General features: G+C 39.8%; 1 protein-coding gene and 1 pseudogene across 1 annotated transcript in view; one reads left to right on the forward strand and one right to left on the reverse strand.

Moving 5' to 3' along the window:
- Positions 1–3,921: 3,921 nt before the first annotated feature.
- On the forward strand, positions 3,922–4,455 carry LOC149846131 (protein DMP3 pseudogene; annotated as a pseudogene).
- A 2,014-nt stretch (positions 4,456–6,469) lies between these two features.
- Positions 6,470–24,342, reverse strand: part of OVA2 (tRNA synthetase class I (I, L, M and V) family protein) — a 73,675-nt gene continuing 55,802 nt past the window's right edge. The window contains exons 20-22 of the mRNA XM_089996197.1: positions 11,205–11,454; positions 7,597–7,776; positions 6,470–7,025 (exon numbers count right to left, since the gene is read on the reverse strand). Of these exons, the coding sequence (XP_089852323.1) occupies positions 6,780–7,025; positions 7,597–7,776; positions 11,205–11,454 (676 nt within the window). The 3' untranslated portion in view covers positions 6,470–6,779. The remainder of the gene's footprint in view (positions 7,026–7,596; positions 7,777–11,204; positions 11,455–24,342) is intronic.

Genomic DNA, 24,342 nt, shown 5'->3' on the forward strand with positions numbered 1-24,342 from the left:
CGGGAAGGAAGCTATTTTCACATGAAAATGTCAGCATGATCGATCTATGTATGAAAAACTGCAACAGCTATTAATTATCAAAATTGCATAACAGAATGAGAAAAAATAGACTTTAGGTAATGACGGTTTCCAATAAATGATCTCTGCGACCTGCCGTGCACTTGCTATACTGTGCCTTGATTCACACTATACAGATGGCTTCAAACAGGAGATTTGCTATTGTCCAGTAGCTTAGTTTCATTCCTCTGTCATCAAATTTGTTAGTCGGAATCAAATTTGTAGCAATAATGTACACAGATCCCTACTCTGCCTGGAAAACTTTACAGTCAGCAATTCAAGAATAACATATCAATTTGAAGAATCTTGAATGGATGCTTGGTAAAGGGAAAGTATTAGGTACCCTCGTAGTTATAACTCCTTAACTGGAACTCACAGTGTATGATGTTTTGACCAAATATAACTCCATAGGTTGTTTAAAAATTAGCTTAAACATATACCCAATGAAACAAGAAAATTGCTTGTAGGCACACATATAAGCACTATCTTTAAAGTAATAGTTACCCCTTTAGGATCGATTTCCGGGTGCAGTAGGGTTGACTGCAATGCTTTCTGCATACAACCAAGCCACACATTCTTGCGTTAAACATAACCCCATCTTATATTATGAAAGGTGCCTACACAACATGATCACCTTTGAGTAGTTTTAAGAAAAGTTAGGAGTGAAATTACAAAAAAAATCTAGTACATATAAGTTTAGGTGAATAAATGTCCAATGGTCATGAATATATGTTTATGGGTCACAAATAAATGTATAACAACCATATTCCAATGAATATTTGCTAACTATCAAATAAGGACCAACTCAATAAAGTGCCAATGGTCAATCAATGATTAACTCATTTAAGTACTTAACCATCAACAATCAATTTCTCTAACAACTAATTTAGAAGGGTGTAGAAAGTCAGACAAAATAAGCACGACCATGAACTTAACTTAGCTAGGTGGCTTGGTCAAAGTTAACTCAAATATAATCAAGAGTTTAAGCTAGGTAAATGCATAATTTTGAGACACAATTTCAACAATCCCTCACTTGGATCAAAATTATGAAAATAATAAAGTTATTCATAAAGTTCTTATGCATAAATAAAGGTATATTTTGGGTTTGAACCTTCACTTATTGTTATAAATAGCAACCTTAGTAGTTTAGCTTTGAACTAAAAAACCTAATGGGCTTTTATTTAATCTTCACACTCATATAGGTGAGTCCGCCAGAGGTGATAAACCTTTTTCAAACGCCTTATTCATAAGGCATATGGATCTCATTAAGAGTTTGATATAAACTCGTCCTAAAAATCACAGGTTTTGAGCATTTGACATCAGAAATGAGCTAAAAATACTCTCTATATTTATACCTATATAAGTGATTATCCAATTACTCTAGTCTTCTCATTGAAATACTAGACTTAGTTTAACTCATTTCATATGGTTGGGTTTCCATCACAAATAATTATTTTCAATAGCTTTTAACCATATTTTCCTTGATGTGCATGTATTATCTCTCAAGGGCAAAATGTTCAACTACTTACTTTTTTCTTTACTTTTTCTTTTTCAAGAAATGTACTACTTCTTAAGTATTGTTCATCATTAGACAATCATTTGTCTAGATATTTTTCCTTTTGTTGTTTCAATATACACTCACACGGGGTATAAAAAACTATTGACTATATTAATATCATTGTCTCAAATTTTTGAGATATTTGGTCAATTAATTTTCAAACATCTATCAATAACTATACTTGACTGACAAGAAATTACATTAATTTTCATCATTATTAATGAAAATTATATTTTAGATTAATTTTCAAAATTATACTAATAGAAATTATATTTTAGACTTTAAAAATCATGACAAAATTATGAGATATTACAACCTAAGTCCTTGAGTTCCACGAGGGAAGGTCTGGTCCTCTAGTGCTAGAGAATAAGAGCAGAGAGAGACATAAGAGAGGGCCTAGGGACCAATAGAGAGGGAAAGAGAGAGATTGAGAGCGAGGGAAAAATTTGAGAGAGAGGGCAATTCTTATCATTTCATTATCATGCTTCAAATGTAGAATCAAAAGTCCATTGCACCTAGGCCCAACCGAATCCAAAATTTGAAGACTTTGATCTGAATCCATTGCCCCAAGTACCTAATATTGACCTTAGTTTGGGTGACTCCCATCCAAGTCCATTGCACCTAATACTTGAAGATGATCTATTTGGTGATGCTCCAGATCCAGACTCCAAGCTCCGTTTAACTCTGGGATCCATCATCAGGATGCCACCTTATCATGGCATTGAAGGCTCAAGTGTGACCCATAGGTGGGGCGCCTCTCTTGGTCTAAGCAATGAAGCCTGCGGGGCTCACATAGGGGGTGACTTCCCTATTTTTTGGGAGCTTGCGTGGATGTGTAGAAGGGCAAAAAATGGGAGGTTGAAATTAGCTTGGCTAAGTTTAGCTAAGTCAATGAGTTATCCAGAATTAGCCCTAGTCTAAGAGGTGTTACCCAAGGCTAAGAATGTGTTACCTAATTCTATAGTGGTTTATCTCTATTTAGCTTTTATATTTAAATTGAGGTTTGTAACTTGTGAGGGTTGTAAATCGCCTCTCGTGCCTATATATAGGTCATTTGATTCTCCATTTGAAGCATGCTAAATATTGCTAATAAAATAATAAGAATTTGCTCTCTCTCTCTCTCAAATTCGTCCCACCCCCCCTTTCTCTTTCTCTCTCTATTGGCCCCTAGGTCCTCTCTCACGTCTCTTTTTTCTTATTCTTTGGCACTAGAGGACCATACCTTCCTTAGGTGGTGGAACTCAAGGACTTTGGCTGTTACCCAAGTCCAAGTACCAAAACCGTGTGGACAAGGATCCGATGGCTAAGCTCTTCCGGACTCAACCTAGTGAACCTGATGTCTTATAGACCCTCAACCACTGCCCAAGCCATAGACTAAGCCTAGACACACCAATTAAGTTAGGCCAATACTTCCCTTAATCCCAAACCACTCCTTGACCTCACCCAATCCATTGAACCTAGTCCTAAGCATAGATTATGTTTGCTGTAAACTATAGAATCTAGTCTGACTTGTTATATCATATATCCCTAATCGTAGCGAGTCTAAGTCTGAAATTTAAAGCCTAGCTTCCCCAACGTGTCCCTAGCCTTCTCTTTAAAAATCAGAATTTATCTCCATTCCAGTAGGAAAAAGAGAGAGAGAGAGAGAAAATGAAAGGGGTGGAGATCGTGGGAGAGGTGGGCCGGTTACCCCCTCTTCCACCTCCAGCTGCGTCAACATGATATTCTCCTTTTTCATCTTTAAGAGTAAACCCTTTTTAGGGTTTACGTTTTTTTTTATTTGCATTTTGCCTCCTTCCTCATGCATGATAGCGTGAACCCAAAATGGGTTTGGGTCCTGTGAATCGCGACCCATTTAAACTTTGAACCCAAACTAAAACCATCCGGATCTAAGGATCTGAATCTTTTGATTTGGACCACATCCTAATGGATGCTATGGGTCCATGACCCAATACATTTATGGATCCAACTAAGCAAATCCGGATCCACCCGTCTGTCAATGCGAAGAAGATGCATGACAATACACAGAGGCCCACCGCAGGCACTAATGTACATCATGCAAAACATCAGCAAGTTTGCAAACTTCAATGTTTGTTCATGCAATATCCTGACCAAGTTCTTGAACTTCAAATTTCACGACTCCCAACAAGAAACCTTCACACTTTGTCCTGATGCCTTAACTTATCCAAAAGTTGTTGCTTCCCTAGTCGTCCAGACAAAGTAAACATACAGGCGAACCTAACTATATTAGACAAGGAATCACAAGCAAAATTGGACGTATCATATATATATATAGTTTCATTTACATGTTGAACACAATTCTTAGCGGCAGGGCTCGCCTGAACATTCTGCTACCAACTGCAAAAATCCTGGCATTCACCATTTTTGCTCCAATAGTGACCAATGATGGATCATGCAACACACTAAACCGGTGGTTGACGGCCGTATTCTTGGGCCTCTGCGTATTGTCATGCATCTTCTTTGCATTGACAGACAGCTATAGAACGGTATCAAGAAGGCTATGTTATGGGGTTGCTACGCTCCAAGGGATATGGACATTCAATGATGGCCGGGAAAAACAGGCCAATCTGTCGTACCGACTAAGAAGAAGAGATCTGTTTCATGTAACACTGTCAATTGTAGCCTTTCTGGCATTTGCTTCGTTGAACAATGATGTTGCAGGGTGCTATTACAAGGCAATGCCAAGGAAGGTGACCAACGTGGTCCCTTTGGTATTTGGATTTGTGATCAGCTTCCTCTTTCTGATGTTTCCTTCAAAGAGGAGGGGGATTGGTTATCCATTTTTACTACGAGCAGATGCCTTGCACTTGAGGGCCTAGTCAGATGCTGAAAGACAAGGATCTAATTATTGGGTAACCCATATTCAACCTTTCTGATTTGTTCCATTGGCCAATGAAACATTCTTCCTTCAATTTTCAGAAGATATCATTTGGTGTGCATGTGTGCGTGTGCACGCGCGCATGTGTGTGTACATAAACGTGATAAAATGAAAGCGAAATTTGGCGCACATAAAAAAAAAGGCAATGTTACGAGACAATTTTCCTAGAGCAGCACACATGCAAAAATTGCAGAAAAAATGGCTGTCTCACATGTAATTCTCCAATTACTAGAATACAAAAAGAAATGCTCACAAAGGCTCTGCTCATCTGGTAGGGATGGCTCGTGAATGACACCAAGTTGATGGGATGTCACTAATTCGAAACCCATGGGTGTGCTTCATTTGCCATACTAGGTGTACTCCCAAGCGGGCAAGGGAGACCTGAGGTTTTACGCCAATGAACTCAGTGAGCAAGGTGGCTTCCCCCCAGTTATCCGGGAAAAAAAAAACAAGAAATAGATATAAATGTGCCAATCATGTACAGTGGCAACAAGCAGGTATCAAGACGCCTGGTTTTCGCTTTTCGCAAATAATTGCTGCTTTGGTTGCAGACTTCTCAGAAACCTTCCTCCAAGTATGATTTACTGCACCCATCAGCCGGAACAGGTCCAATTCCACCTCTATGACCATTATCATAATCGAAGATTGGTTGCACTCGCGATAATTTCAGGCGAAAGGAATCCTTCTGTTCTTTAGAGAAGCTTCTTAGGTGATCTAAAAGACAGCTTGGTTTCACAGCATTATTCACAGAAACAAAGACAGAACTCTGACATCCTCAGTCAACCATTCCCTCAAATGGAACCTCAATGCTATCACTAACAATAACAGGGATGCAAAGACTGATGATGTCATCGAAAAGCCGACATGATGTTGGCCTATCCCTCTTACTGATTGTTCACAACCTGTAGCATTAGTGAAACCTTCTTCCATGATAATGCCAGGCTCGTTTACAAGCAAATATCATAGCATTCCCCGAATCAAACCACGAGTCCCAGATGTCTTTAGTGTTTCCATAATACCGTAAAAAAGTCCCATATAGAGCTCAGTATCTGTAATTTTTAGCCAAAATCAAATAAGAATTTGATCTGAATCACCATGATGTAATATGAAAGCATCAGACAGTGACACATTTAGGAGACATCAAAGATTACACTAGCAGGTCTGGTCAGGATGTAATTTGTTTTGCAGAAAGAGAAGAATGATTCATGCATCCGTGGGTAGGAATAATTTCAAACCTATTGGATGCCAATGTCATCTTTCCAATGTAAAATCAATTTATTTATTGGTAACCAGACGTTTTTTCCATGTTTTTTCACATTTCATAGTTTGCACATTCAGAAACTGGATTCTGGTTTACCAGATCCAACATATGTGACCATCACTCATGCTCCGCCACAAGCCAGCAAAATCATCTAATCGGATTTGGATTCAGATTCTAATGGTGCAAAACTCATCATACTATATCCAGTTTTTTTACATCCAAATGGATTCAGATATCCATTAAATCCAGATATTTGTCAGATTCAGTAACAAAAAATCAAATCTATACTTGCATCCGGTTATAATCAGATATCGTTTTGGCTTACCAAATCCTACTAAACTGAGTTGAATTCGGTCAGATATCAGGTAAAATCCAGTCTTAGTCATGGGTGACAGCAACAAAATATTGACACTTCTGAAAAAATATTGTGCTATTTTTGTCACATGTTTTAAACAATATGTACTTTTGATCAGCAATGTTTTAAACAAAATATATTCCCATCTTTTCCTTGTTTCTTATATCTTTAATTTTTTTTATATTTTTTGCCTAATAAAAATGTGATCCAATGAAAATTTTCGAAAATCTCAGGAGAAATCGCAGCTGAATAATTGCTGTTTTGGACTTTTGTCATTATAGCGGATGATGGTAACCCACTTGCTCTTGTGGTGCCAACACTAGGAATCAAAACCTTAAATTAGCAAGCAAAATAGAATATATAAATTCAAATCATCAATTTTCTCGAGGATCAAAGATTAATTTTTTTTTATCAACACAAACAAATAAAAATGATTGATCTAATATATACATCTTGAGGAAAAACAAAAAGAATTGTCCCTACTCTTTCTCTCAAACCATCGATTTGGGGCCTTCTTCCTCCCCGCAGCTAGCTCCCATCTGCATTGAGTTTTGAATGCTGAACTGAATGTGGACAGAAGAATGGTTATGATACCATGCCAACATAGTCGGCTAGCAGGGCCAGTCATACTTCAGTTTTTTCTGTATATTTAGCTAGCCCCTGCTGCAGCTAGTTGATGTTGGTAGTCCATGATCACACTGTAACAGCGGCCGCATAGTGTTGGGTGATCAGAAAATGTCCCAACTTGATTAGAGTAGTTCCAGCACCTTTCACATTTACTACCATCAGCAGAAGACACTCCTATCCAAACCTTGGTTCCCCCTTTCATATCATAATGGCCGGTGTATGGAATATCTAGAGTTAACGGATCTTCCATGTAAGAAAGAATTTCAACCTGAACAATATTCGCATGGAGCTTGGTTAGTAATGCTTAAATGAAAAATATTAGGGCCAGCCCCACCAACGCCCAAGGACACTATGTAGACCTACCACTCTTTCTAGTCTATATGAGGCTTTGTTTGTATCACGCAACAGCACGTGATAACAAGTTTCCCAGGAAACCAGCGTTTTGTGCAAACTTGTTCCCAAGGGAAAGGTGTGAAAAATGCCAGTCCCATGTAGGCCCCACCCAAAACGTGCTCACTTCACTCTCAGAATTATTTTTTGCGCAGTTTCATGCAAAACTCGTTTCTATGGGGAGGTGCAAAGCAACTTTCATATGAAGAGTTGCACCAGTCCCAAGTGGGCCCACCCAAAACACGTTTGTTCCACTCAACGTGAAAACAAGCCCATTTTCATACAAGCCATAAAAGATGGGACTGGACTTTACATTTTCCTGTTCTATGACTACATATCCAAACTGGACTCTGCAGAGTTCATTATTGCAACTCACATTACTAGTCCATCTGAATAGAAGTTAGAACATATTATGTGTAACCATATGTTATTTAACAATCTGAACTTACCTGTGATGTAATAAATATCCGGTGAAGCATGTCCACATGATTGCTTGCTGCACACAATGCTCTCAATCTAGATGCTAGTTCTACATCAGAAGTATGGATCCAGACTTTTGCATCCAAACTGGAACCAATCAGCTTTCCAATTCTCGCAGTCTCCAGAACTTTATTCACCTCTGTTCTCAACTGGTGCAAAGACAGCCAAGAATTATAAACCTCTCAGAAAAGCATGAAGATACGTTAGAGGTAGCTGGAAATGAACCAACTAGTATTTAAAACATAAAATTGTCTATTTTTGTCTCATGGCTACAACCCCCACCAGCCAGCTCCAAACTACGGTGGTTGGTTGAACTGGGATAGAAAATAAAATATAAACTTTGAATGTCTAGCATATTCATGCATTTGATCAACTTAGGATCAGGGTGCAGTGATATTTGACAGGTTCCTGAAGTTAGTCAAAAGCAGTGTTGTGAAAAGCGTTGAGGCGTAGCGAGGCGCTCCACCAAAATCTGAGGTGAGGCGTAAAGCGTAAGCCTCAAAGTTTTTTTTTTTAAAACTATAAAAAAATATCTAAAATTATAAATAAATAAAAAATCTTTATTGATGAAGCAACAACCAACAGGAAATAAAAAATCTCAAATAAATACTGAAAAAATATGAGAAAAACAAACGTATTATTCTGCGCATGAACTGCAGAAAAACAAACGAATTTTCATAAAACAATTTTTTGTCAAAAATTATTGTGTTTTCTTTGCCAAGAAAATTATGAGATTTGTGACACTACTTCTTACATTGAACTCTTACATTGAACGACGAGCCGAGTCCCAGCCCTACTAGGAGCCAACTATACTTTGTTTGGTTGAATTCAGATACACCCAGAATCGATTGGATATCTGACATAATATTGGCAGCCCATGCACTTCCTCAATTCCTCTTTCAGTTTCAATTACAAAATGGATTCAACCTGAACCCGATCCACTGACAACTTCGCTCACAATTAGGGCTATCAACGGGTTGGGTACTCGACCCAGAGTATACCCAAACCAGCCCATATAATAAATTGTTGGGTTCAGTTTTTGCCCGGTCACGATAATGGAATATCAAACTCAGACCTGCATAATTTCATAAATTTATTTTTACTCAAAACACATAAAATACTTGGATTCATACCCGGCATAAATCATAACCCAAACCCGCCTTGCACTACCTGAATATTATTAGGGTACTTGGTACTTTTCATGCCATATCCAAAAATTCAGGTTCAGATTCAGATCGGGTACTCGATACAAGCCTTACCCGTTGAGCCCTGCAAACAGCTCAAGGAACGCTCGCGCCCAACCATAGCAGGGGAAGTGGATAAGCAGATAAGCCACGTGGCAAGGAAATCATCCCCATTCGTCTCCCTCTGCCAACCAAAATCTCTCTCTCTCTCTCAATAGCAGTGTTTTCCAAAAATATACTGAGAAAAAATAAAAGGCTTTTGGAGCACACATTCTCTCTCTAAAAGAGGGTTTCAGCCTCTCTCTGTATGTGAGAAAAATGTCTACCACCCACTCCCTCTTCACCCCCAACTCCCCACCTCAAACTTCCCCCTAACACCACCACCAACCTCCCTCGCGCCCAACCGCCTCGGCCACTCGCCTAACCCGGCGAACCCTCCTCACGACGACAACGACTACGACAGCAGCGGCGGCAGCCCTGTTGCTGCTACTAGGGTAACCACCAGTGGCGGTGGCAGCAGACGAGGAGTACATGAGGGCGACGACGGAGGTGATCGGGAAGGTGAGGGCGACGCTGACGATGGACAGGTCGGATCCGAACGTGCCGTCGGCGGTGGCTGACCTCCGGCAGGCGTCCAACTCGTGGGTGGCCAAGTTTCGGCGGGATAAGGCGCTGCTGGGTCGGGGGTTGCCGGTAATATCTTTCTTATGCTTCCTCTTGAACTCTTGAACAAAGTGGTTCACCATCCGGTTGTCGAAGTCCTCCCCACCAAGATGGGTGTCTCCCGCCGTGGACTTGACCTCGAAGATACCCTCTTCAATGGTGAAAAGAGAGACATCGAAGGTACCGCCGCCGAGATCGAAGATGAGGACGTTCTTCTCTCCCGCGCTCGTGGCCTTCTTGTCTAGACCATAGGCGATAGCAGTGGTGGTGGGCTCATTGATGATACGCATCACGTTCAAGCCAGCGATGACAAAGGCGGTGTGCGCCTTAGTCTGAGGTGTGCCTCGCCTCAAGGCGTGCGCCTCAAGGCCTATGAGGCGCATGCCTCAGGGGTATTGCGCTTTGTACCTGCGCCTCAAGGCACAAAGGCCCTCGCCTTGAGGCGAGGCGCGCTTTTTGCACCTTGAGGCGCGTTTTTAATAACACTGGTCAAGAGTCAAGACAGCTTTATTCAATAGAGTTGGTACACAGTACAGAGTTGTCAATGACGTTAGCAGATTGATAGGGTTCACAAGATAATGAGTTGATATTCTAGAATTCAAATTTGAACTTGTTGAATAGAGAATGTTGCAGAAATCCTAAGTCACAGGGATTCGGTTAGCAGGGTGCCGCACCCGCGTCGACGCGACTCGACGCGGGTGCGGCACCGGGTGCGGTCAACCCGGTGCGCAGACTGGATTTAGGTAGTCTGATCGGAGGTGAAAACTTTATCCACATTGGAGTCAATTTTTCTAGTTTTAATTCTATAGTTTTGACCAATTGTTTGACCTAAAATTGATGGTCAAATTAGTCAAATGTTATAAAATGGTAGGGGTTTACGAGTCTTAGCCAAATAATATGCTTTGGTTGAGACAAAAATGGGTTGGATATGGTCAAACCGTGCTGGATACGATTTGCTCATATCCTGTCCATATCGGAACTGTATCCGACCCGTATCCGTTCGGCATGGGTACAGTGCCCAAAAAAGATTATCCCTGTGACATAGTTGTAATCTTCTATCAATCCTAATTGTTTTGCTTCTTATTGCTTCTGTTGCACCAAGGTAATAGCCAAATATTAACCTCGAGTTTGTGTTAAAATGTGTTATTATATATATTATATGTATACATTGATGTAATAGCCAATGCCCATCAGGGACATTTTGGTCATTTTAAACTTGTAATAGGGTCTGTCCACTAGGAACAGATGTCTTTTTTCTGTTTTTTGTTTTCCTTTATTTTATTTTTGTCCTTTTTGTATGGTATGAGGGCTCTATGGCCAAAAAACCAGTCATTGGGAGCTCCCAACGACTCTCGGGAGCTCCACAAGGCCGTATTCATTGTATATATAGTGGTGTTTGCCCCCTCCTTGGACTGATATTTTTCTAAAGCATTGTTATTCAACATATTTATATGTTTTACATTCTTGTGTTCTCTTGTTGGCTCTTTGTGGCCCTTGTATGCACTTTTGTGCTTTTGTATTGGCTTTGGCCTTTGTATTGTCCCTTAGTGAACTTGTATTTGTGCTTGAGCACATTGTATTTTGATTTCCGCTTATTTCATTACAGTTAGTACAGAAAACTTACAACCAAATGAAAGCACCACACACATGGATATATTTTAAGTTATGCATCATCAACACTAAAAGAAAACACTGCATTATTTATTCATATGATTAGAATATGGGAATACCTCAAGAATATTGGACCAAAGACCAATATCTTCATTTGGCATTGTTGCCCACTGGTTGTCTATAGTCGGCCAGCCTGCTTCAAAGACAAACCTTGCCAAATATCCTTCTCCCACCACAAAATTGAAAGGCAAATACTGCCAAACATCCTCTGCCAAGTGGGGTAATATTGGAGCAATCACTCTAACAATACACAGGAGATGAGCTGCAAGTACAGTTTGACAACTTCTCCTTGTAAGACTTGTTCTGCCCCTGAAACACCGAACCCACAAAATAACATAGCTCAGGAAGATGTACAACTTAATCAGAATTAAATTTGTAAACCATTCCAGATCCATAAAGCAAATACATGGAAAAGATCCTCCTATACCTGCATTTTAGCATTACCCTGACCATTAAAACAAAGAAAAGAAAAAAAAAGAAAAAATAGCCAATATGCCAATTACTAGTTTGCTTCATATCAGCAATCACAATATCCAGATTCTTTCATTTGGAATAACTGTCCCAACCTATAAAAAAATGAACAAGGGGTCTTTCACCATTTTCTATTTTATTTTGGTTTATCAGAATTTTTCCAATCCACAAAACAACAAACCAGAATGGAGCACATCCTATTTTGTTTACCAACATTCACCGTCTCCCAAAAAACAATCGTTTGCCAACATGGGACAGAACGGGGTAGTAAACCTTTGGAGTATCGTTAAGCTCCGACGAATTTAATTAGCTAACACATCATATTTTCAATGTTCTTATTAGATATTAAAAAAAGGTCATATCTCCAGTGTCAATCTCATGAAGAAAGCTATATCAATCCAAATCTGGCCTAAGTGGGCCTTTTATGGATTGAAGCCCAGCCTTCATTAGCCACAGATGCTTTGCAGTGGAATCAGGCTGATTAGATTCCCACCGAATTGTAAATGAATATAAATTAGCTTAAGCTTTGATCTTATTAAATATACATGGTTCTTACTCATATGATGGTGAGTTTTGAATAAATATGGGTTGCATCTGGGTTGACTCTGGTTGAACAAGGAGGATTTCATTGGGTTTGGGAGGACTTGCCTATACTGATCCAGGTCAAATTCAGATAGGTTTAACTTAGGAAGGTAAGATCCAAGTGCAATCAAATGAACAAGGGGAAACCTCATTGCCGGATCTGACTTGGGCAGGAGTTAGATTTGGGAATGTTTGTGTGGCCAGAACCCACTCTTAATGTTCGCTATGCATCTCATGAGCTAACACAAAGAAAACCAACCATTGACTGCCTATCTTAATAGAAAAATCTATGGGATGCCTTTTGTTCTTGATCATGAAGGAAGAAAAACCACATATATATATATATATAGAGAGAGAGAGAGATGAAAAATTAGGATATTTTTCCTAGGTTGGTTCCCGTAAGTTCTGCGCATAAAAGATGATTACCACAAACAAATTAACTTTGAATCACAAACTATGTTCCCCGGAACTGAGATGTTCAAAAAGTAGGGGGTGGGGGAGGTTTGTCATCCAAGCAGATAGTGTTAAAATGCAATTTCACGGACTGAGTTCTCCCCAATGATGTCCCCAAAACTGAGATGACAGAACAGCATGTTTTTTTAGAGTTATCTAGACATGGCCTTAGGAACCACTATTTGAAGTTTAGAACTGTTCAAAGTGTCAGAGTTAAGAGGTGGTGGCATATCAGTAACTAGGCAAAAATTGTTCTAGCAGCAATTCATCTTGGAGTTATCAAATCATCAAAAGATGAAGAATCTCTCATCATTTTATCTAATCTGTCACGGACAAGGATGAAGATAGCATTCCCTTTGCTCAAACTACAAATCTGGAATAGGCCTCTCAGTGCAAAACACTAAACAAGCAAGGAGAAAATGGCTTAATTGGATGGCATGCTCTTATGGATGTGAAACAAGTAGTTCCTCATTCCTCATAATATGAAGATTACTGATGATAATGCTTCAAAGTCACAAGGTTTGGTGGTTGCAGGTCAATGTGGCCCCAAAGACCTAGGTATGCTACAGTAGAACCATTTGAACCAAAAATGGTTTGGGTACATATAGTGCGTAATGGCTTGTAGCCCAAAGTAGAGAACCTGGAAACTAGTTAGACTTTGCATTGAAGTGTCATATAACCTTCCTGGATGATTTTCTCTGTGCTGACCTTTCCTGAATAGACATTTGTCTCACAGTACAGTTTGTAAAAGTATCTTCAACAAGATACTATGATCAAGACCTTAATATTCTTGATGATAAGCACGTGCACACATGCACAATAAGAACTCTTTAGAACACTTGTGCACAAAGGCACAATCCACAAAATCTCACAAATGCACGCAAGCATAAAAAATAAGGAGCTTTACAAAGGGAAGAAGACCCCTATTTATAACACAAGAAGGGGGCCTTGGAGGGGCCCCAATGTGATCGTTGGAGACCCTCCAACGGTCACAAATGTGACCGTTGGAGGGGCCCAACGATCATATTGGGTCCCTCCCAAGGCAATCCAAAAAGAATAAAAAGAAAAAAGAAAAAGTAAAAAAAGTATAAAATAAAAAAGGAAATTACATGCACATTCCAAATGGAATATGCGCAAAAATGAAAAAAACTAAAATACCCCTATGGCTGTTATATATATATATATATATATATATATATATATATAATTAGATAGATACATATACATATATATTTTATATATATGTATATGTATATTTCTTTATATATATATAAAATATATATATGAGCATTACAATGATAATGGATTACAATTTAACACCCCTCCTCAAACTTAGGGCATGATGACCGAAAGTTTGCCAAGAAGAAAGCTGAATCGCGGAGAACACAGAGCTTTGGCAAAGAAATCTACCAACTGATACTCGGAAGTTACATACGGAAGATCTATGACTCCTTTGAGATATGTTTCTCGAACATAGTGACAGTCCACCTCAATATATTTAGTCCGCTCATGAAATGTATGATTTTTGGCAATATAAATTTCACTCTTGTTATCACAACATAGCTTGGTGGGCCCTTCAACATTGATCCCCAAATCTTCTAATAGCTGATGAATCCATACAATTTCCATGGTAGTAGTTTTCATGGCTCGATATTCAACTTCAGTAGAGGATAAATACACTTTTTGTTGCTTCTTGCATCTCCATGAGATCAACGAGTCTCCTAAAAACACAAAAAAAACAGTCGTAGAGTGACGGTTATTTGGGTCACCTCTCCAGTCAGAGTCAGTATAAGCAATTAATTTCAATTCAGAAGAAGAGGATAAGAATGCTCCCTTGTTTAGTGTACCCTTTATGTATTTTACAATCCGCAAGATGGCACTCATGTGAACTGATGTTGGTACATGTTAGAACTGACTTGCAGTATGAACTGCATGAGAAATATCTGGTCTAATAATACTCAGATACATCAATGATCCCACAAGCTGTCGGTATGGGATGGGATCAGAGAGAGGAATATCATCATCAATCTTTATTTTAGCTCCCACTATAGTAGGAGTTTCACAAACCTTGTCATCAGTAATACCTGACCTTTCAATAATCTCGAAGCAAGCTTAGTTTGACATAAAAAATACCCTCTATGAGAGTATGTTACTTCAATACCCAAAAAATAAGTTAAGAATCCAAAATCAGACATTTCAAATTCATCCTTCAAAATTGATTTTATGCTTTTAACCCCTTTAGAATCACTTCCAGTTATAATATAAAAGCAGAATGGCAATCTCTGCATTGGTTTTTCTAACAAATAAGGCAGTGTCAGTGAAACAGGAAGAAAAACCATTTTCTAACATTACGGAGTTAAACCTAACATACCAAGCCTTTGAGGCTTGTTTTAAACCATAAAGTGCTTTGCGAAGGCGAAGTACTTTCCCTTTGAGAGTCTCCATTCCTGGTGGAGCATCCATATATACATCTTCATTCAGATCACCATTTAGAATGACGTTTTTAACATTCATTTGGTAGATGTTTCATTTATTGATGAAGGCAACGGCGATGAGACATCGAACAGTGACCATTCGGGCCACAGGGGCAAAAGTTTTTTCATAGTCAATCCCATATTTTTTACTATATCCCTTAACAACTAGTGTCGCCTTATATCTCTCAAGAGATCCATCGCTTTTAGTTTTTACTTTAAATACCCATCTACATCCTATTATTTTCTTACCCTTAGGAAAATCTTGAAATTCTCAAGTTTTGGCTCTTCTCAGAGCACCAAGTTCATTCTCCATAGCTTTTACCCATTCAGAACATTTTCGTGCTTCCTCAAAAATTCTAGGTTCTACGTAAGAATGAATGCCACTAAGACAGACCCTATATTTAGGTGAAAAAGAGTCATATGAGATAAACCTAGAGAGAGCTTTCCTAGGTCCTTCAGTTCTTTGCAAGTTCTCTCTTGGAGAGGCAGTCCTACTGGTGTCATCATATCTTTCAAGAGCACTTCTGAAGGTGTTTCTATCTCTATGAACATAGGTGAGGGGTGCTCTAGATAATCCTTCGTCGATATGTTGACAAGGAGGAGAGAGCAGAAAGGTGATAGTTTCCTCGGTTTCATTATCGCTTGAGTTATTCGGAGTTGATTCATCATCACTCATATCATTTTTAGTTAACATTTCAAATAGAAAGGAATAATCCACATTCTTATCATGAGATACAAAGCTTTCGAAACTACTAAGATTTTCCAAAAAACTCACATTTATAGAGATATACAATTTGTCATTTTTGACATCATAACACCGAAACCCCTTTTGGGTTTCCGAATAACCAAGAAAGGCGCAAGGAATAGCCTTTGGGGAAAGCTTATCATTTTTATCCGTAAGAACAAAACATTTACATCCAAACACCCTTAACCTGTTATAGTCAAGTTTCTTCTCGTATAATTTTTCAAAAGGGGAAATTTTGTTTACATTTTTTGATGGAAGACTATTTATGAGATAGACCGATGTAAGGGTTGCCTCAGCCCAGAGTTTTTTTGAAATGTTTTGCAAAATAAGCAAAGTTCGAGTTGTTTCAATAATATGCCTATGCTTTCGTTCGACTAGTCTATTCTGTTGAGAGGTTTTTGGACAAGATTTTTATGGAAAATACCATAATTTTCAAGATAACTTTTGAATTCATTTGATAGGTATTCTCCTCCAGAGTCGGATCTAAGGATTTTTAAGTTCCCATTGAATTGATTTGAGATCATCATATGAAAAGTTTTGAAAGTCGAAAAAACTTCATGCTTATTTTTGAGAAAGTATATCCAACAATACATAGTGTAATCATCAACAAAAATCACATAATATGAGAATCTTCCTTTAGATATCACAGGAGTCGGACCCCATACATCGGAATGAACGATTTCAAAAGGTTTTGCTGTAAACATGGATCTTTGATAAAAGGGTAAACTTTTCATTTTCTCAAGAATACATTCATTACATGTAAAATCTCCTTTACAAAGATGTTTAATAAAAGGTAAATATGAAATTTTAACAATATTGGGATCAAGTCTCTTATGGCATACATGAATATCCTTATTTTGGACAATATTACAAAATTGATTCTTGGAAACTTGAAGAAAATTGACATAGTAGAGATCTTTTTTCCAAGAGTCTTTGTAACAACCCCAACTCCTACCTTTGAAAAAATGCGGAATATTTTTTTTTTTTTAAAGAGTCGCGGAAAACTTCCCAAAGACCTGGGGTCCCTACAGTTCCAATTTCAGTTGGATAACCACACACCACAAAGCAACTTACATTTATCAATCATAACCAATCCACTGAACTCTTTTATTAATGAATCAAAAGAGTAATATGTTCCATGCCAAAAGTGAAATATCAATTTGCAGGAAAATCAGAAGAACTAAAAGAAAATTAACAGTAGAGCCACTCTGTCCGTAAGTGAAGTCGTCTGAAACAATTGTGACCCTCGTATCCCTCAGAAGCTAGTCGACTTCACTGCTCACCTATGCCTGGGAAAAACCAATAAAATAAGAGGGTCAGAAATCCGAAGAATTCTGCGTACAGGTTTCCCTAATGAATCAAATAAGAAAAAGAGCATAAATAAGATCCATGTAATATTTTGAGGAATACGATTAAAATCAATTACTAAGTCAATTAATCATTCATGCATAATTAAACATTTAACAAGAGGGAACACGAAATATGCAACATTGATTACAACTTAATCAATAAGGCAATTAAATGCAAAAGAGTTCAACACCATACAATGATCAACATAAGCAACCAAGTGAACAGGTAAACATGCATGAACTAATGCATAACAAGAGTATGCATGATTTATGTGCAATGCATGAACCATTTATTATCTTCCATTTCAGTTTTTCTCTTTCCATATGCATGTCCTATTAAATGTACACATTCTTATATTCTTCTTTTTAATTACAGTGGCCCGCGGATACACCAAACGGGTACAAACCCCGAGGTCAAGTAGGGTTCCCGGGGTAGCTTCACACACAATTTGTATTTTGTTACCGGGTTCCAAACTTAGCCCACGACCGATATCAGGAAACAGCACCATCCATCGGAACCTTGGAAAACAGCATCCAAAGTCGGGGACACCATGGAAAACAGCATCCACTGGCGCCACTTTCTTGGTATACCAAACAAACTCACAGCTGTGACTAACACACCACTCCCGGGTAAAGTGACGAACTCTCCCTAAAACCGTGGCCAGGAGAAGAACCTCAATATCGGGTTCAGGGGCAACAAAACGCACACGGAGTTTTTGTATCCTCACGGTTTCCCCTAAACCGCAACATCCAAGATTCCCACGCTAGAGCAGGGACATCAAGGAGAAAGTGAATTACACTGTTCTTTATTTTCTTTTATCTGGTTATTAATTCATTTCTTTTACATTTGCAAATTTACATGCAGAATTAATAACATAAGCTTGCACATCAGCATGCTAAGCTTTTCACGGGACCACCGCCCATGACAACATAGAACAGTGCGGTAAAACAACAAATCTCACATTTGATTTGTTGCAATGCATCAAAATAACCAAAACAGAGAACAATTGGTTCTCGGGGCTCATCCAGCCACAAATGATCTAATTTAATCATTACCACATGCATAAGCAAAAATCATAAAGAGTATGCCACTTATGCATTCTTTTCACATGCTTTTCAATGCGCATTCATGTATGCAAATTGTGCATGAAACAATAATTTCATAGGCATAAGCGTACATTCACACACACACATTAAATGCATGTTTTCATGACATGCACCCACTCGTGTCAAATGCAAGAGTTCATTCATGAATCAATCCAATTAAAACATACGAACAACCATGCAGTTTTGATCTAAATTCCATGTGTATATGCACAAGTACACTCACGTACAACAATAATTTTGAACAAGGATTATTTATCAAGTTTAAGCACCTAAGGAAACATCACCCTGAATAAGCATAACATAACCAATAGGCATGTGGAACATACATAAAAACTTAATTCTATATAAGGCAGGATTTGAACTCATAACCACACATGTACATGACAAGCATGTTACCTACTTAGCTAAATGCACACACTATGAGTCAAATTGTGGATTTAAAATAACATCTAGTTTATATAAGGTTTTCTTGAAATTGGCTATTCAAGCTTGGCCGACTTAATTGACTAGGGTTCAGCCTCACTCCAACCGAAACCCAACCGGCAATCCCCCCCCCTGTCAGACAAGTCTTTCTTTGAATCTGTAAACCCTTGTTTCACAATTTATATTTCATACTAACAACAAAACCTTTTTCCTTTGCAGAACTTACATAAAGTTACAGGCAACTGGCCCATCTTCATATGACTCTAAGGAGTTATAAGATATGCTCTGGAGGCCAAAGAAGAGTCCAAAATAATGTGCCTAAAACTACGAAAGTATCTCTCAATCCTGCATTTAAGTGTCTTGAGGAGACCCAAACACAGTCGTGACATCCATGCACTATATGAACAAGAGCTTAGTAGCTAAAGAGAGTAATTTATATAAGAACAACTCAAACACTATAAAAGATATTAAATATATGTTGATAATCCCATCCAAATTTTGCACTGAGCACAGAAATTTTCCATCAAATATGCACAGCCGGATTAAGCCTCTTGAGAGTTAAAGGCTACTGAAAATAGCATAAAGTATATCTACTATTATGAAGCATGCCATCAGATTAAATGGTTTTCAATAGTACTCGAGCAATATTTGCATAACACACTTGAAATCTCAAAAAAATAATTGTGTGAGGTTTACTTGCCATCATAGCCACAAACTTAGTTATTGGGATTTTCAGCAAAAGAAAATCTGGAGAACAAATAAAATCTACCGTTTCCATAAAATCTTGAAAACAGAAGTATCGCATATCTAGTTGCACAGTAGATTAACTAAACAGAAACATAGGGAAAACGTCAGACTGAAGTTTTATCATCAAACATGTACTTGCATGCATTAACAAAATCATGGTTCAAAAGCTTATGTAAACCACAATCGCACTACCTATCAACATGTTTTTTTTTATAGGACAGTTATAAACAGCCGATATCAAGAAGCATACATGAAACGAAAGAAGCCTCAACCATGTGTTGCACATAATTACCAAACCACAGTAATAGCACCACTTATGCTAAACAATACTAAACCAGCCACACAATCTCAACATATGCAACTCGACACCTCAAAAAAACTGAAAATCAGATTACTAGACTATTGGTAATGGAGAAAACTTTTGCTAGACAAGCCTATCGGCCACAAAACTGATTTCAATAGCATCCTCAACCCACCCAATAAGGTACCAGTATAACCCATAGCATCAAATTTCACAAAACTGACGATTTGGGGTTCCGGTGCCTCAAACCCCAAATCTGCCCCTCTACGATTTTCCTAAAATATTCCATGTAAAGCAAAATTTACACCCTTTTTCTCACTCGAAATCAAGAGGAAAACCCGTACCTCTTGACGAAATCTTCCGGCGAACTCTCCGACGACCCTTGCGGCTGCTGCTCCCCGCGGATGCCGTGAAGAAGGGAGCTTGCTGGAAGACTTTGGTGGGTGTTGGTGGCTACTGGTGGCTGCGAGTTGCCGCAGCCTTTTTCCGGCGACCCCTTCCTTCTCCGGTGCGCGCCCGCAGACAGGGAGAGAGAGAGAGAGAGAGAGAGAGAGAGAGAGAGAGAGAGAGAGAGAGAGAGAGAGAGAGAGAGATGGGGCTGAGTGAAGAGGGTGAGAGCCCCTCTCCACTCCCCTCCTTTATCTGCCACAGGCCTCCCCCTTCTCAGTCGAGATGGGCGCGGGGTCGTTACGCTCTGCGTAACCCCCCCCTGCCCCTGCGCCCCCCCTTTCTGTTTTGGGGTTAGGGTTTTATCGGGCAACCCTTATCGGGTTGCCCTTTTCATTTAACAGGGCTGAAGAAAATGGGGTGGGGCTCGGGTCCGAACCCGAGACCCGCAACCCGGCCCCAAGACAAAATTGATCCACAAGTGGATCCAAATGGATCCACTGTGGATCCTTGGATAAAAAAAAAACTTAAAAATTTTATTTATTTTAAATCTCACATTTTAAATAAAACCTTAACCCCCACCAAAATGGATCCGCAAGTTGGATCCAAGTGGATCCAACTGTGGATCCTCGAATCCGCTTAATATATATATATATTATGTTTCTATAGTATTACCAATATTAATATTATTTATTTATTATTATGCACATATATATATATATTTAGATATATATATAAATATATATATATATGTACATGGATCCGGTATATGGATCCCATACCCATCTACGCACTCCTATTGGATGATTATTATTCTCCGAATTACTTAGTTAATTACAAATTATTGTACTTATAAGTACATATCAAATTTACGAGGTAAATGTATGTGAAAAACCCCTTTATGGGTCTTGGATCTGTAATTTGGATCCAGGCCCAATTTGCAAAATTTTATAAAATTTTCGGGTTTTACAGTCTTCCCCAATCAACCTCCCGGACCGGCGATCCTGTATCCAACATTTATTAGAAGAGAATTTTATATCGCAACCATGGTCCAAGAGTTGAGAAACGAAAAGTAAATTTAAATTTAATTTTGGTATGAATCTAATTTTTGGAATAAAAAAAATCTTGTTCTTCGAAATTGCTTATTCCTTTGATTTCAAGGGATGTTTCATCCGCTGTTGAGACAAAAGATGAAAAAGAGTTTTTAGAGTATTCGAAAAGAGAACAAGCACTTGGGTCATATGAAATGATGCCCCAAAATCTAGGAGCCAAGATGTCTTACCGGAAGGAGAAAAGGTTGACATAGCGGTTCCGGAAATTCCTCCCTTAAGAAGAGGTTGAAGAGCTTCCACAATTTGTTGTAGAGAGAGAGACTCATTTGAAGAGGATGGTCGTTCTTCCAGTTAAGAGGTGGTGGCCATTGCAAACAATTTCTTCCATTTTAGGCAAATTGGTTTGATATGCCCAGTTCTTTACAAAAATGACAAGTTAATTTGTTATAGTCTCTCTTTCCATTTTGCCAACTTCCTCCTTGATTTTGATTCTTAAAGTGAAAAGGTTTGTAAGTGATGCAGAGCAGGATCAACCCAAATCCATACAGCCTGACCCAGGCAGGGGACCGGGCATGCACGATGGGATTGAGGATCGGACCCACGTAGTGGATCCGACCCAAAACATGGTACCAAGACGCAGGGATGGTGTACCCCTACGTACTTATTCCAGACGAACACAGGTTCGAGCGTCCCAAGTCCAGCAGCAACGAGAAGACGTCTCGGGTCCAAGATCGGACCCGAGACCCAGATCCGGTTGACGCCTTTAAAAACCCTATTCTAGGGTTGAGTGTGGCAGAGATGATTGGAGATTGCAGCAACCTTTTGTTTTCTAAATTGTTCTCTTCCAGCAGATTTCCCTTTGTTCTTTATTCCTTCCTATTGCTTGTTTCTATTTAATTTAAGATCATCCTATTGTTCGATTGAAGTGCATATTGAAATAAAGAAAACCCAACACCATCGATTTCGATGGTTATTCCAATTATTTTCTGAGCAACGCACGGTGTGGGAGTCATGCACTTCGTTTCAACTTTCAAGTCGATCCCCTCGCTGCATCAAAGTGGTATCAGAGCCCAACCTTTCCTCCTTCGTCAACGGCATGGCTCAAGAGGCAAGGAACGATCCTGCAAGTGGAAAAGAGCGAGAGGAAACCGGTAACGAAGATCCAATGATGCATATGATAGAAATGATGACCAAAATGCAAGAAAATATGTTAAGCGTGAACAAAGAAGTGGCAGGGATATCAAAACGGCTGGACGGGATTGAAGGTTGGCTCGTTGCCCTAGAGTCGCCAGCAGAGCCGCACACGATGCCAACCCAAAAAATGGGTACGGGAGTGGGTGACGGTGTTGTCGGTCTCATTAATGCTACAGTGATCGACCGAGCCCAACTGAACTGTCAACCTGCCGTGCAGCCGGAGGGCATCGGGGAGGATCTGCGCCAGAATGCCAGCCGCGAGACTCTCCAGCAAGGGGTGTCGTTTCTGAACCCTAGCGCAATTGCCACTCGGGTGGTCGGAGCCCTCCAACCGACCCCGGGACCCATTGGAGACCCTCCCATCGTCGGCCTGGGTGCACAGGCTTGGCACCGACCCACGACCCAGGGGCTGCAGGGCCCGAGAGTGACGTTGGGCCTGGCTGCAGGCGCACCTGCGTCAGCCTAGGCTGGCCTGTCGACCCTCCCAGCACTTCTGCATGGGGGCTCGATCGCAGCCCACCAACGAGCAAAGGGGGTTGATCCCCTGTGGATTGAACCAAACCCGATAGGGTCCGTCCATGAGCCGAGACTAGTGGGCCCCGAACCGGGGTCCCGCTGACCATCCTTTAGGTCCCCGGAAGCGAATCCGAGTCTTGAAACCCCATACCCAACCTACCCAGTTGGGTTCGGTTCGCGGTTCACCCCAAATCAGACCCAACCCACTACTTTTGATCCCCAAAATGGATCCAATGTCGACCCAAACCCATATCGGACCCGAACGGAGCTCCAGTTTGAATTTGAGCCGGGTCAAAACCAGACCCATCTTGTTGTGGATCAAGGATCGAGTTCAAACCAGGTCTTCTCACACCACAACTCGATCCATGATCCCACCTACCCCATTATGGGTCCGACGAATAGTTTAGGACTTGACCCTATCCAAATCCAATCGAGTGATTCATCCCAATACTACACCAACCAAACCCAATACCCGTACCAGACCCAACCCGTTAACCTGTCCCCGATCCAGAACCCCGCACTATACCCGACCCACTACCTCCACCCAAACCCAACCCATAATCCAAACCCATACTATCTTGTTCCTACCCACCTAGAGCTCGAGACCCGACCAACCCTTCCACCATTAGTTGGACCTCCTGTCGTATCGGTGCCTCAACGCCGACCACAGATGGTTCCCACTCACGGGGGGCCAAACCGAGGCCGTTTCCAGCAACCGCCATGTAGATTCAGCATGGACCAACGCGACCTCAACGCCGACCACACATTATGGGGGTTCGTCAGCACCAGCCTCCAGGCGAGCAGTACCGTGAGGGTGATGATGAAGCAATGTTGGATGATGATGCTCTTTGGAACGAATATCTTACAGGAATGGTGGAGACTCATCAGCAGAGAGCACCAGAGCACCCCTCCACCTACAGGGTGAAGCTAGACCTTCTGCAGTTCGCAGCACGATTCGATGCAGAGCAGTTCTTCGACTGGGCCTATGTCGTACAGTTTTTCTTCGACTACCACACTGTAGTTGAGCACCATCGTGTCTCTCTAGCATCCACCTGGTTGAGGGGCTTAGTGCAAACTGTTAAAATGTATCTCCAAAAACATTATTGTAAGTATATATATATATACTTATATAAATAGAGATGTGTATACATATATATCATATATGTATACGTATCTCTCTCTCTCTCTCTCTCTCTCTATATATATATATATATATATATATATATATATATATTCACCCAAAAAGGGCATTATTGTAATTTCCCATCTTACGCATATTCCAATTAGAATATGTTGTAATTTTCTTTTTTCTTTATTTTTGCATTTTTTTCATTTTTATTTTTTTTATATTTTTGTTATAAAGGTGCATTGGGGGTCCCCCCAATAGAGTCGTTGG

Source organism: Nuphar pumila, chromosome 2 (genome assembly GCF_984573655.1).
Source record: "Nuphar pumila chromosome 2, dmNupPumi1.hap1.1, whole genome shotgun sequence".
Lineage (NCBI taxonomy): Eukaryota > Viridiplantae > Streptophyta > Magnoliopsida > Nymphaeales > Nymphaeaceae > Nuphar > Nuphar pumila.